Raw genomic sequence first — 10,142 nt, 5'->3', positions numbered from 1 at the left:
AAATAAATCCATTGGGGCCGCAGGACTGTTTGGTACCGCCCCTTTCACACAGAGCCTTCCTGCGACCTTTCCTCTTCCAGGCTGTTCCCCCACAGGCTCTTTATCCATGCCTCACTGCTTAAATGGAGGACAAAGGAGGGGGAAATGGGATTGGCCTTTTCCCGCCCTAGTAATGGCTCTGCCCGGGGACACATAGTGGGAGCCAGGATGGAGTCTAGAGGCAAATTTCAGGGAATGGCTGTGGGCAAGTGGAGGACGGGGTGGGGGGCTCTGAGAGAAGGGGCTGTGGACAGTTTGCGGGTATATCCTGGGGCCATCAGTCCATGAGGCCATGAGGTGATCCCATCTCCTCCTCCAGCATGGCACTGACAGGACCACAGTCACCCTGGGCCTCCCTTAACCCACCCCCTGGGGAAACTGATGGGGGATGGGCAAGGCCAGGAAGGCACTGGGGAGCTGTGGGGGGATAAGGGGGGCCAGGGAGAGGCAGGTACTCCCCACCCACACACAGGCCAACTCAAGAAGCCCATGGACTATCAGGGGCCCTTCACAGGGGTTAGAACCACCGCCTGTCTGGGGATGGGGGGACATGCCCAAATGATTGACCAAGGCTACTCCTGCCCAAATTCTGGCTCCTCCTCCAACATGATCAGGATGACATTTTAAAAATTCCTAGGAGAGGCCGGATATTGGTGCGATCTCTCCAGCTTCAGGAAATACCCTCTTCCACACAGGTCCACCCTCTAGCCTGGATCTCTGGACAGTCTTTATGAGGCGGTCTGGGAGGTGGTCAAAGGACCAGTTCATCCTCATCCTCGTCATCGGTGGATCGCAGACTGGGGCCCTGCAAGATGTCGGCCAGCTCCTCCTCCGGCCCCGGACCCTCCACCAGCTCCAGCTCCTCCAGCTCACTCTCTGCCTTGGCCGGAGCCCAGGAGAGAGGGGGCTCTGGGGAGGCGGATGGCACAGGGGTCTCTGGGGAGGCAGGAGCCACATCCCCTTCCCCAGTGGCCCCACTTCCACCCTGAGGCAGGCTCCAGGCCTCTGCAGGAGGGAGTGGGCCCCCAGGAGTCTTTCGAGTCGAAGTTGTACTCCGGAAGCTGGCAAGGGGAGGGCGGAGCTGCACCCCAGACTTGGTGTGCCCCTCAATGGCCTTCTGCAGCTGCGGAGCAGAGGGACGGGGAGAGAGGGTACAACATTGGGAGGAAAAGAAGATAGGAGCAGTGAGAGAAACAGACACGAGAGAGGCGCAGACGATAAAAGGGAAAAAAATGGGAAAGCTATCGAGTGGCAAGCAAGATGCACATCGAGGATGGATCAAAGGGAGACAAAAAAGGGAAAAAAGGGGCATGATGGACGAAAAGCCCCACCTACAGAGCAGTGAATCTCAAGACCCCTGACCCAGGACCTCCTTCGGCCCCTTCCTAGCAACCCGCAGGCCTTCTTCCGCCACTTCCCATCTCCTCCCTCCTTCCATGCGCCACCACAGCGCACCCCTATGAAACCATGACTCGGGCCCTGAACCCCCATCCCAAGCCCATGCCATCCTTAGAAGGGCACAGGGCTGCCCTCCCGCCCCCCTCCAGTCTCTGCATGAAAAATAGGAGGGAAATCTGGAGGAACCTCCCGGATGTTAAGGCCACCCCTCCCCCCCCCACCCTGTATCCTGTGCCCCGCTCTTCCTCGCTGCTCAAATGGGACAATCGCTCTTACCTCCTCCAAGGCCAACACCCCCGTGAGCTTCCCCATGCTGGTCACGTACGCAAGGTGGAGGCCCAGCAGGGAGAACAGCGTGTGAGTCTGCGAGGAAAGAGCGGCAGGTGAGCACGCGGAGGCCCCGCCCCTCCCGGCCCTCCCAGCAGCCCTGCTCGGTGGGCGGTGGGCATCGGGCAGGGACTTGCCTTGTGCAGCGACGTCTGTTCCACCAGCTGGAAGGGGGACTGATCGATACAGCAAGAGTCAAAACAGACAGGCCGGCTCAGCTGCTCTCGCTCCCAGGCCTCGATCTGCCGGAGAGGAGGGCCGTCACCCAATATCAGAGGCCCCTGAAACCTCCGATCTTGACCCCAAACAGCCCCCCTGGCCCAGAAGCCTGAAATACACAGTGAACCGTCGCAGCTGCTCCAGACCACTAGCCCGCTTCCCTTTTCCCCAGGGGACCACACCACCCTCCTCCCTCCTCCAGCCCCAAATCCACCTTCACCCTCAGGTGCTCAGAACACGCTCCTTCTTCCTGGTGCCCCAAACGCTTATTTCCAACCCATCTCTCCAGCCTTATTTTCCACTATTCCTGTTAACACCCACAGCTCCAGTCAAGCCAGATGTGCTTCCGCTTCTGCGACTGCGGTTCTGGGTTTCCCCAAGAACCCCACCCTGCGCCCATACCCTACTCCTGCACTCCTGGTCAGACGAGCTCTGCCAGGCTCTCCTTTTCAGAAACGGCGTGGATCGCGTTCCATCTTAGGCTGGCGTTTGTCTTAATTCTGCCCCCTGGGCGGAACTCCTCCAGAGTGCTGTGCGGCATCGGTTGCTGTGTGTCATGGAGAAGCCAGCACACTGACCTTTTACACAGCAGATCATGGCAAAGGTTTGTTGGATTTGAAAAGCTGTACTGGGTCACATGGCACTTTGTTGACTCATACAAGCCGTTTTTGTGTGTGTGTTTGTTTGGTTTGGTTTACATTGTTTTGTCTATGACCGAAGCATTAAGGCAAAGGTTCAACTTTCCTCTGGATTTTAGATTGGCACGCCAAAAATCCCCAAGATTCTAAATAATCCAGTATCGCTCTGGTTCTCATAAATGATTTTTAAATTTTCTGTAATCTCTTTTCAGACAGTCCCTTCTGAATGAGGTACTACTTTGTTTTCCTGTTTGTCCAAATCTATATGTTTCAAGCTTCAGAGGACGTCACCGAAGGCCATCCCCTAGTTCTCGTGTCCAGTGTTTGGTCCACAGTGCTGTGCTTTCCATCTGTCCCGTCCTGCTCTTTCTGGACTGCAATCACACCTCCTCTAAACTCTCACCTTCCCTGACTAAAGGTTCACACAAAATTCTCACAGGATGGATGACCACTTAGCAGGTATGTTGCAGAAAGGATTTACTTATAGGACGGGGGGCAGACCCTTGCCAACCCTGGTTTGGTTGGTCCTGTCCTCCTGGAGCATTCTATGATCATTTCTGGCCTCCCTGGTTCCATTTTTGCCTGCCCTTAGGGAACAACAATAACAGAACCATTTCCAGTGCACATGCACCAAGCACTTCCTCGGTGCCAAGCATTATTCTAATTGCTTCACTCATTGAATCCTCTGCAACAACCCTATCATTATCTCCATTCTACAGATGAGAAAACAGAGGCATGGAGTGCTTAAGCGTTTGCCCAAGATTACACAGAGGTGGGCTTCTGACCTTGACTGCTGGTCATGTTCCTGGGACCCCCAGCTTTTTTCTGCTCTTTGTCTGATGTGTTCCATGAGTTGAAAAATCTCAGCATCAATTACAAACCAGGGCTCTAACTGTGTGTATTCCTAACAGAGCAGCAGAATTAAACAAGTCATAGGACTTCCCTGGTGGCTCAGTAGTTAAGAATCCACCTGCCAATGCAGGGGACACGGGTTCGATCCCTAGTCTGGGAAGATCCCACATGCCGCGGAGCAACTAAGCCCGTGTGCCACAGCTACTGAGCCTGTGTGCCGCAACTACTGAAGCCCGGGCGCCTAGAGCCTGTGCTCCGCAACAAGAGAAGCCACCTCAATGAGAAGCCCACGCACCACAACGAAGAGTAGCCCCCGCTCGCCGCAACTGGAGAAAGCCCGCGTGCAGCAACGAAGACCCAATGCAAACAAAAATAAATTAAAAAAAAAAAAAAAGTCACAGCAAGGACTTCTGGCAACCTAGAACTGAATTCTTTGACTATTCCCAGAGGTATCATCTTGATATTGTCAAGGGTGTCACCTTGATCTAGCCTGAAAACCGTGTTCAAAATATCCTGAAGTTTGACTCCTATTGAATCTTATCCTTTCAAAAAGTCTTGGTGGTTCCCATGGGAGTTGAGAGCTGCTTAAAATCTTCCTTGAGAAAGATATCAGCTAAAAATGTATAATCTATCTTCTTTTGATCCCTAGCTGCGTTTTATTTCCAGCGGTCATTAAACAACCTCACTGATCAACTAGTTGGCTTTCTTCGGTGTATTAAAAAAAAAGTATTATTGGTTTGAGCACCCTAGTAAGACACTCCTTAATTGTAGTTATGACCTATCTGATTCCTGCTTGTGGGCAGAAGGAATAGTTCGATGTTTTTCTTCTGTGATCATCCATTTGATTTTTTAGGTCATTTATCAGAAATGTGTGTGTCTCGAGGGGTGTCAAGGGGAGAAGGTGAAGACTGCCTTTCTCTCTTGTCACTCACCACCCCCTCCTCCAACCCTGAGTACTTTTAATTTTTAGCACATATATATTCTGGACATCCAGTGGATGTTTATTTAAAGATAATACACATTACGGTATTTTGTCAGCTACATACTTTTTTTTTTTTTTAATTTATTTTTGGCTGTGTTGGGTCTTCGTTTCTGTGCGAGGGCTTTCTCTAGTTGCGGCGAGCGGGGGCCACTCTTCAGCGCGGTGCGCGGGCCTCTCACTGTCGCGGCCTCTTTTGTTGCGGAGCACAGGCTCCAGACGCACAGGCTCAGTAGTTGTGGCTCACGGGCCCAGCCGCTCCGCAGCATGTGGGATCTTCCCAGACCAGGGCTCAAACCCGTGTTCCCTGCATTGGCAGGCAGATTCTCAACCACTGCGCCACCGGGGAAGCCCAGCTACATACATTTAAAGCTCCACCTTTCAGCCTTCGAAGCAAGCTGCATTCTCTTCTACTAAATGGAACAGTTGCCAATGGACGTTGTGGGCGTCTCTCCACACGCCAGGGTAGTTCTGATCAGCACAGCTCAGCCACCTGCTCCCGGTCACTGTGCCACGTTCTGTTCACTCGGCACAAGCAAACCCACTCAGTGCTTGATTTTCTCTCTCATGGATTCTATAGGGGGATAGTGATTTGTCCCAATGAGGTACCACTGTCAAAATTTGCCCTCAGTTTGTGGTTCTTCCCAGTCTCGCTTCCTGGAATCTTCTCATTGTCCACTGTCTCAGGAGCTTGATCAATCCAGCATAGTAACCTCACCAGACACTGAATTCCCCATCTTAGTTTCGATGCTGTTCTTCCACATTGGTTTGTGTAAGTGCTGGCTGCCCTGTGCCATTTTCCTGCAGGTAAATCTCATCCATCCCGCATAGCCTCTGCCTGGTCTAGAACTTCCCTAATGTCTAAAAGCTCTAAGGGTCATCCTAGCACCATGGGCCCATCTACACACAGAGGCTCAAAACTTCCCTCTCCTGAAATGACGCTGGTCCCCATGAGGACACCGCCATGTTCCCCTACCTCCTAGCAACGTGCTCAGTACTATCTCCATAGTCACACCTCATTTCCAACCTCTCAAAATGCTTTCCTGCCTAGACTCACATGTTACTCTTACAACAACACAATGAAGAAGGTCGAAAAAAGTGAGCAATATCTTCATTTGACAAAACAATCCACCCCAGGTTCCTGTTTCCTTTACTTACCTCTTCAGGTGACATGTTATCCACTAAATCCTCTGAATCCTAGAGAAGAAAGACATAGGTCCAAGTTCCTTCCCTTTTCTTCCAAGTGGAACCATAGCCGTCTCTCCCTGGCCAAGCCACAGATGCCTCTTCCCAACCCATCATCCCTTCCATATGATGAAGCTTCCTCTTGGTGGTACCTCTTCTCTCCCGATTTAAGGATCATGGGTTTCTTGCTCCTCAAAGACAAGCTCCCTGTCCCATGTCCCCAACCCCTGCCCCCCCGCCCCCAACACATCTCCTCTCACCTGGGTCATTTTCTTCTTTGTGGGGCGAGCTCTGCCCAGCAAGCAGCGCAGCAGGGACTGAAAGATGGAGGGTCTTTGACCTGAGAGGAGTGGTGAGTGAATGGAAATGGAAAGAAAGCAATATCCCTCCTGGGAGGAAATGGTCAGGGGCTTCAAGTGGTCCTGACACTTTGCCACAAAAGGTCCGTACTTCTAGGTGCTTCACCTCCATAGGAACTCTCCCCTTCCATCCTCCTAATCCAGCCCTTGCCCCCATGCCTTGGGATGGTAACATGGAGACTCGAAGAATAGAAGCCCCCTCCCACCATCCTCAGGCCTCACCCCTCCTCACAGTAGGAGCCCTTAGGTTGAGGAGTGCCCAGAGATAACCACAAGGCATGAGGCAAGGGTGAGGTGCATGATGGGAGAATCTTTACCTGCAGTCTCAGGGATGAGGTGCATGATGGGAGAGTCTTTACCTTCAAGCTCCGGTGCTTCCAACTGCTGTTTGTGGCCGGGCAGGGGCCCATTGGGCTCTTCGGGGGGCGGTGAAGCAGTAGGAAAGGGGTGAGGAGGAGGAAGAGGAGGCAGCTGTAAAGAATAGTAAAAATTCTCAGTCCTAGAGGCTACCTTTTCCTGCCTTTACCAGCTGGTGTCCTGGGAAATCTATCTAACTCTATTCAGTTCAGAAGTCCTTATAGCACTTTGAATTCTCACGGTACCATCATTTGCAACCTTATCTCCTTCAGTCCCTGGACCCAGGGGCACTTGTCTCTTTGACTTTGTCAATGATCAGCATCTTCCCTCTCTCTTCCTATTTTCCCTTTGCCCCATCTATCCTGTTCACCTGGCCCTTCCCAGCCCACTCACCTCGGGCTTCCCATAGAGGTCCTCATCTTCATCCTCATCCACAAAGGCAAAAGACTCAGGTCGACCCTGGGGCCAGACACCACGGCGCCCCTCCCCAGCCTGCCGCACCTTCCCGTCGAAGGGCAGCTCTGACAACTTCCTTGCTGTGTCCTGGGCTACCTGCAGCCTCCGCTCAGGACACAGGTGTTGCTGCAGAAGGGACTGCAGTTCTGACCGCTCCACGGAGCCCAGCAGGATCATCGAATCTGGGGGAGATCCAAGCTCAGCCTGAGGGCCCGCTCAATTACCCCCTCGCCCTGCTCGGCAGGATGGAGTCAGGGGCAGAAGCCCAGCACCCAATCTTTTTTCAGCTCTTACCCTCTCTTCCTAAAAACTCGTTTCAAAAGTCTTCCAGGATTGATCTCACTCAATCCCTATTATTTCACCCATTTAGCGCTTAGAGCCCCAATTGGTAGTACACTAATTGGTGCTAATTTGTACTTATTTTGATGCAGCCCTTACATAGATTGTTTGTAAATAGGTGAACTTGGTATTAAAATAGGCTAATCAACACTGTCTCCAAAAGAAGACACATTAAAAGCCATTCATACGGAGATGAACGAATATACTTTGAAAGAAGTCTACAAGGATATCTGACGCTTAATCACTTAAAGACTCTGGGTCCTTGTAGGTATAAACAGAATGCCTACTTTTCCTGGGAAGGTCTTTTATATATTTATCAGAATTCTGCTACTATAATTAACATTTTCATTAAGTTTTGAGGCCATAAGATTGCAGCAGTGTTACTGAGACAAATCTTACCATGAGGTCTCAGTCATTATTATGAAAACCCTGCAGCCCATCGGCTGTACCCCTATTCCAGTGAGAAGCCACTGGTTTAGAGGCCACTGAAAGGTATTTGGGATTTGGGAAAATATTAAAACTAAGCTAATTTGAGTAGTTTGGATACTCTGATTATCTGAAATTAGAGCTAACAATTTAAATGGCTCCAAATCTCCCTAAATGATTCTATTACACTAATACAAACATTAGACACGTATTTATTTAATAACCAGTAAATACCTATAAGGAGGCAGTCTGAGTGAGACAGGTGTTATAGTCTCTGCCCTCAAGGGATACACAATCTACTGAGGAAGATAAGACATAGATATAGAAACCACAATAAGAAATAATACAAAGCAAGATTAAGTGCCAAAGGTGGGCAGAAAGGATGGTGAAGGAGGTGAAATCACTGCTCATTAAACACGTTCACTCCTTCACATGGAACAGTTTCATCTGCTCCTCAAATTGGGCATTAAGGAACAGCTATCACTTAGCTAGGTAGCAATGAGAACCACATAAGGGGCTGTAAGATTTATAGCCAAGCCTCATAATTCTCGGATTCCCTATTTGTGAATTCACCTACGGGCTTAAATATCTTTGTAACCCAAAATCAATATTTGCAGTACTTTTCCCATCATTCATAGACATGTGCAGAGCAGCAAAAAATTTGAGTTACCCCACGCACACGTTCCAAGCTGAGTCTGAACAAAGTGATGCTCTGCCTTTTTTTTTTTTCCAGCTTTCATGTTGTAAACAAATGTTCTTTCGTGGTCCATTGAATGCCATGTTTTTTGCATTTTTTGTGTTTTGTGTTGGTGATTTTGCTGTTTTTTAAGGGTTTTTGTTTTTTTGTTTTAAATTTATTTATTTTATTTATTTATTTTTGGCTGCATTGGGTCTTTGTTGCGGTGCACGGTCTTCTCATTGCGGTGGTTTCTCTTGTTGCGGAGCACGGGCTCTAGGGTGCAGGCTCAGTAGTTGTGGCACATGGGCTCAGTAGTTGTGGCTCACGGGCTCTAGAGCGCAGGCTCAGTAGTTGTGGCGTACAGGCTTAGTTGCTCAGCGGCATGTGGGATCTTCCCGGACCAGGGCTCGAACCCGTGTCCCCTGCATTGGCAGGCGGAGTCTTAACAACTGCGCCACCAGGGAAGCCCAATTTTGCTGTTTAAAATTGCCCCTAAGCAAGAAGGCTGTGCTGTGCCTTATGGAGAAAAGAAGTGTGTTAGATAAAAGCTTTGTTCAGCCATGAGCTAACCTTCTGTTGGTCGTGGTGAGTTCAATGTTGATGAATTAATAATAGATATTTAATAAGGTGTCTTGAAGGAGAAACACACCTAAGACAAGTGTATGCTTTGATTACTTGAAGAAAGTGTTGTGACCAGAGGCTTGCAGGAACCTCACCCTGAATTTCCTCTAGGAGCAATGGTTCAGTATAGTGTCCCTAATTCAGTGTTCTTGGAAACTTTATAGAACATAACTACAAGGACTAATGAGAATCAACTGTATTTCTTTCACTGGCTTTTTTAACTGTCTTCTTGTGCTTGTGTTATGGCTCTGTTTTTCCTTCCTTGAAGATGACCATGTTCCCTAAGGCTGGGCGTCCTGCAGCAGCCTGGGTGGCCCCTTAGACTAGCCCGCACCACAGTGCCGCCCCCACGTCCGTGGAGCCCGTGTTCAGGTCACTAGCTCAGGAATTTGCTTCCTTCCCTCCCACTGACCTTTGGAATCGACCAGTGGGAAAGTCTTGACTGTGGTGGTCTGGAGCAAGTTTTGCAACTCCCCATAAGTGCAAGAAGCTGAAACAAACTTCACGTCCCGTACCATGATGTCCTCAACAAAGACTGTAAATTTGCTGCAGAGGGATAAAGCACAGGCAGGGTTAGCCTTACCATATGCCTGTCCCTTCCACTCCTCCCGTGAGGTGTGCCATGCATTTGATCACTCATAATATTTATGAAGTGCGTGGGAATATAAAAATAAGTAAAAAGCAGTGCTTCCAGACGTTGACCGTAACCTCATGCTCAGTCTCAGAACCTCCCACACCAACCCCATCAAATCTGAACTAATTCCAGCTGGTGCCCCTGACCTGAGCTGGTTCCAACCAAGGTCGGGCAAGTAGGGTAGCTTCTTGACCTGGATGATGCTGTCATAAAGGGAGGGCTGCAGGCTCTGAGCCACCATGTTGGCCAAGATAACAGCCACCATCATGGGTAGGATGTGAGCGATCTGACCCGTTAGTTCGAAGCAAATCACGGCTGTGGAGACCGTGTGGGACACCGCACCAGTCAGCGCTGCTGCTCCTAGAATGACACACAGGAGTGTACCGGTGGGTTAGGGCTGCCTTTCTTGTCATGGGGGCTACATGGGGATGTGATGGGAGTGACACAGGGTGGGGACACATGATCCTGGGCAGTGCCAACACTCCTGAGATAACCATTTGTCAGGAGTAAGGGTTAGAATGCTGAACTGTTAGAAAATCGTCATTTTGATCTCATTCTATGACCTTCGGCAATTTACAAAACTTTTGTGCGTGGCCAAAGTTTCATTTATAAAATAAAGATGGTGGGGCTTCGC

At 50.0% G+C, this 10,142-nt stretch overlaps 1 protein-coding gene across 1 annotated transcript in view; it reads right to left on the bottom strand.

Moving 5' to 3' along the window:
- Nucleotides 1-790: 790 nt before the first annotated feature.
- The window catches only part of CLCN1 (chloride voltage-gated channel 1), a 30,757-nt gene continuing 21,405 nt past the window's right edge, over nucleotides 791-10,142 (bottom strand). The window contains exons 15-23 of the mRNA XM_061198127.1: nucleotides 9,655-9,868; nucleotides 9,287-9,420; nucleotides 6,747-6,991; nucleotides 6,356-6,467; nucleotides 5,898-5,977; nucleotides 5,611-5,649; nucleotides 1,902-2,006; nucleotides 1,714-1,800; nucleotides 791-1,162 (exon numbers count right to left, since the gene is read on the bottom strand). Coding sequence (XP_061054110.1) covers nucleotides 791-1,162; nucleotides 1,714-1,800; nucleotides 1,902-2,006; nucleotides 5,611-5,649; nucleotides 5,898-5,977; nucleotides 6,356-6,467; nucleotides 6,747-6,991; nucleotides 9,287-9,420; nucleotides 9,655-9,868 — 1,388 coding nt within the window. The remainder of the gene's footprint in view (nucleotides 1,163-1,713; nucleotides 1,801-1,901; nucleotides 2,007-5,610; nucleotides 5,650-5,897; nucleotides 5,978-6,355; nucleotides 6,468-6,746; nucleotides 6,992-9,286; nucleotides 9,421-9,654; nucleotides 9,869-10,142) is intronic.

Source organism: Eubalaena glacialis, chromosome 8, assembly GCF_028564815.1.
Source record: "Eubalaena glacialis isolate mEubGla1 chromosome 8, mEubGla1.1.hap2.+ XY, whole genome shotgun sequence".
NCBI lineage: Eukaryota > Metazoa > Chordata > Mammalia > Artiodactyla > Balaenidae > Eubalaena > Eubalaena glacialis.
This window is presented reverse-complemented; position numbering and strand designations above follow the sequence as displayed.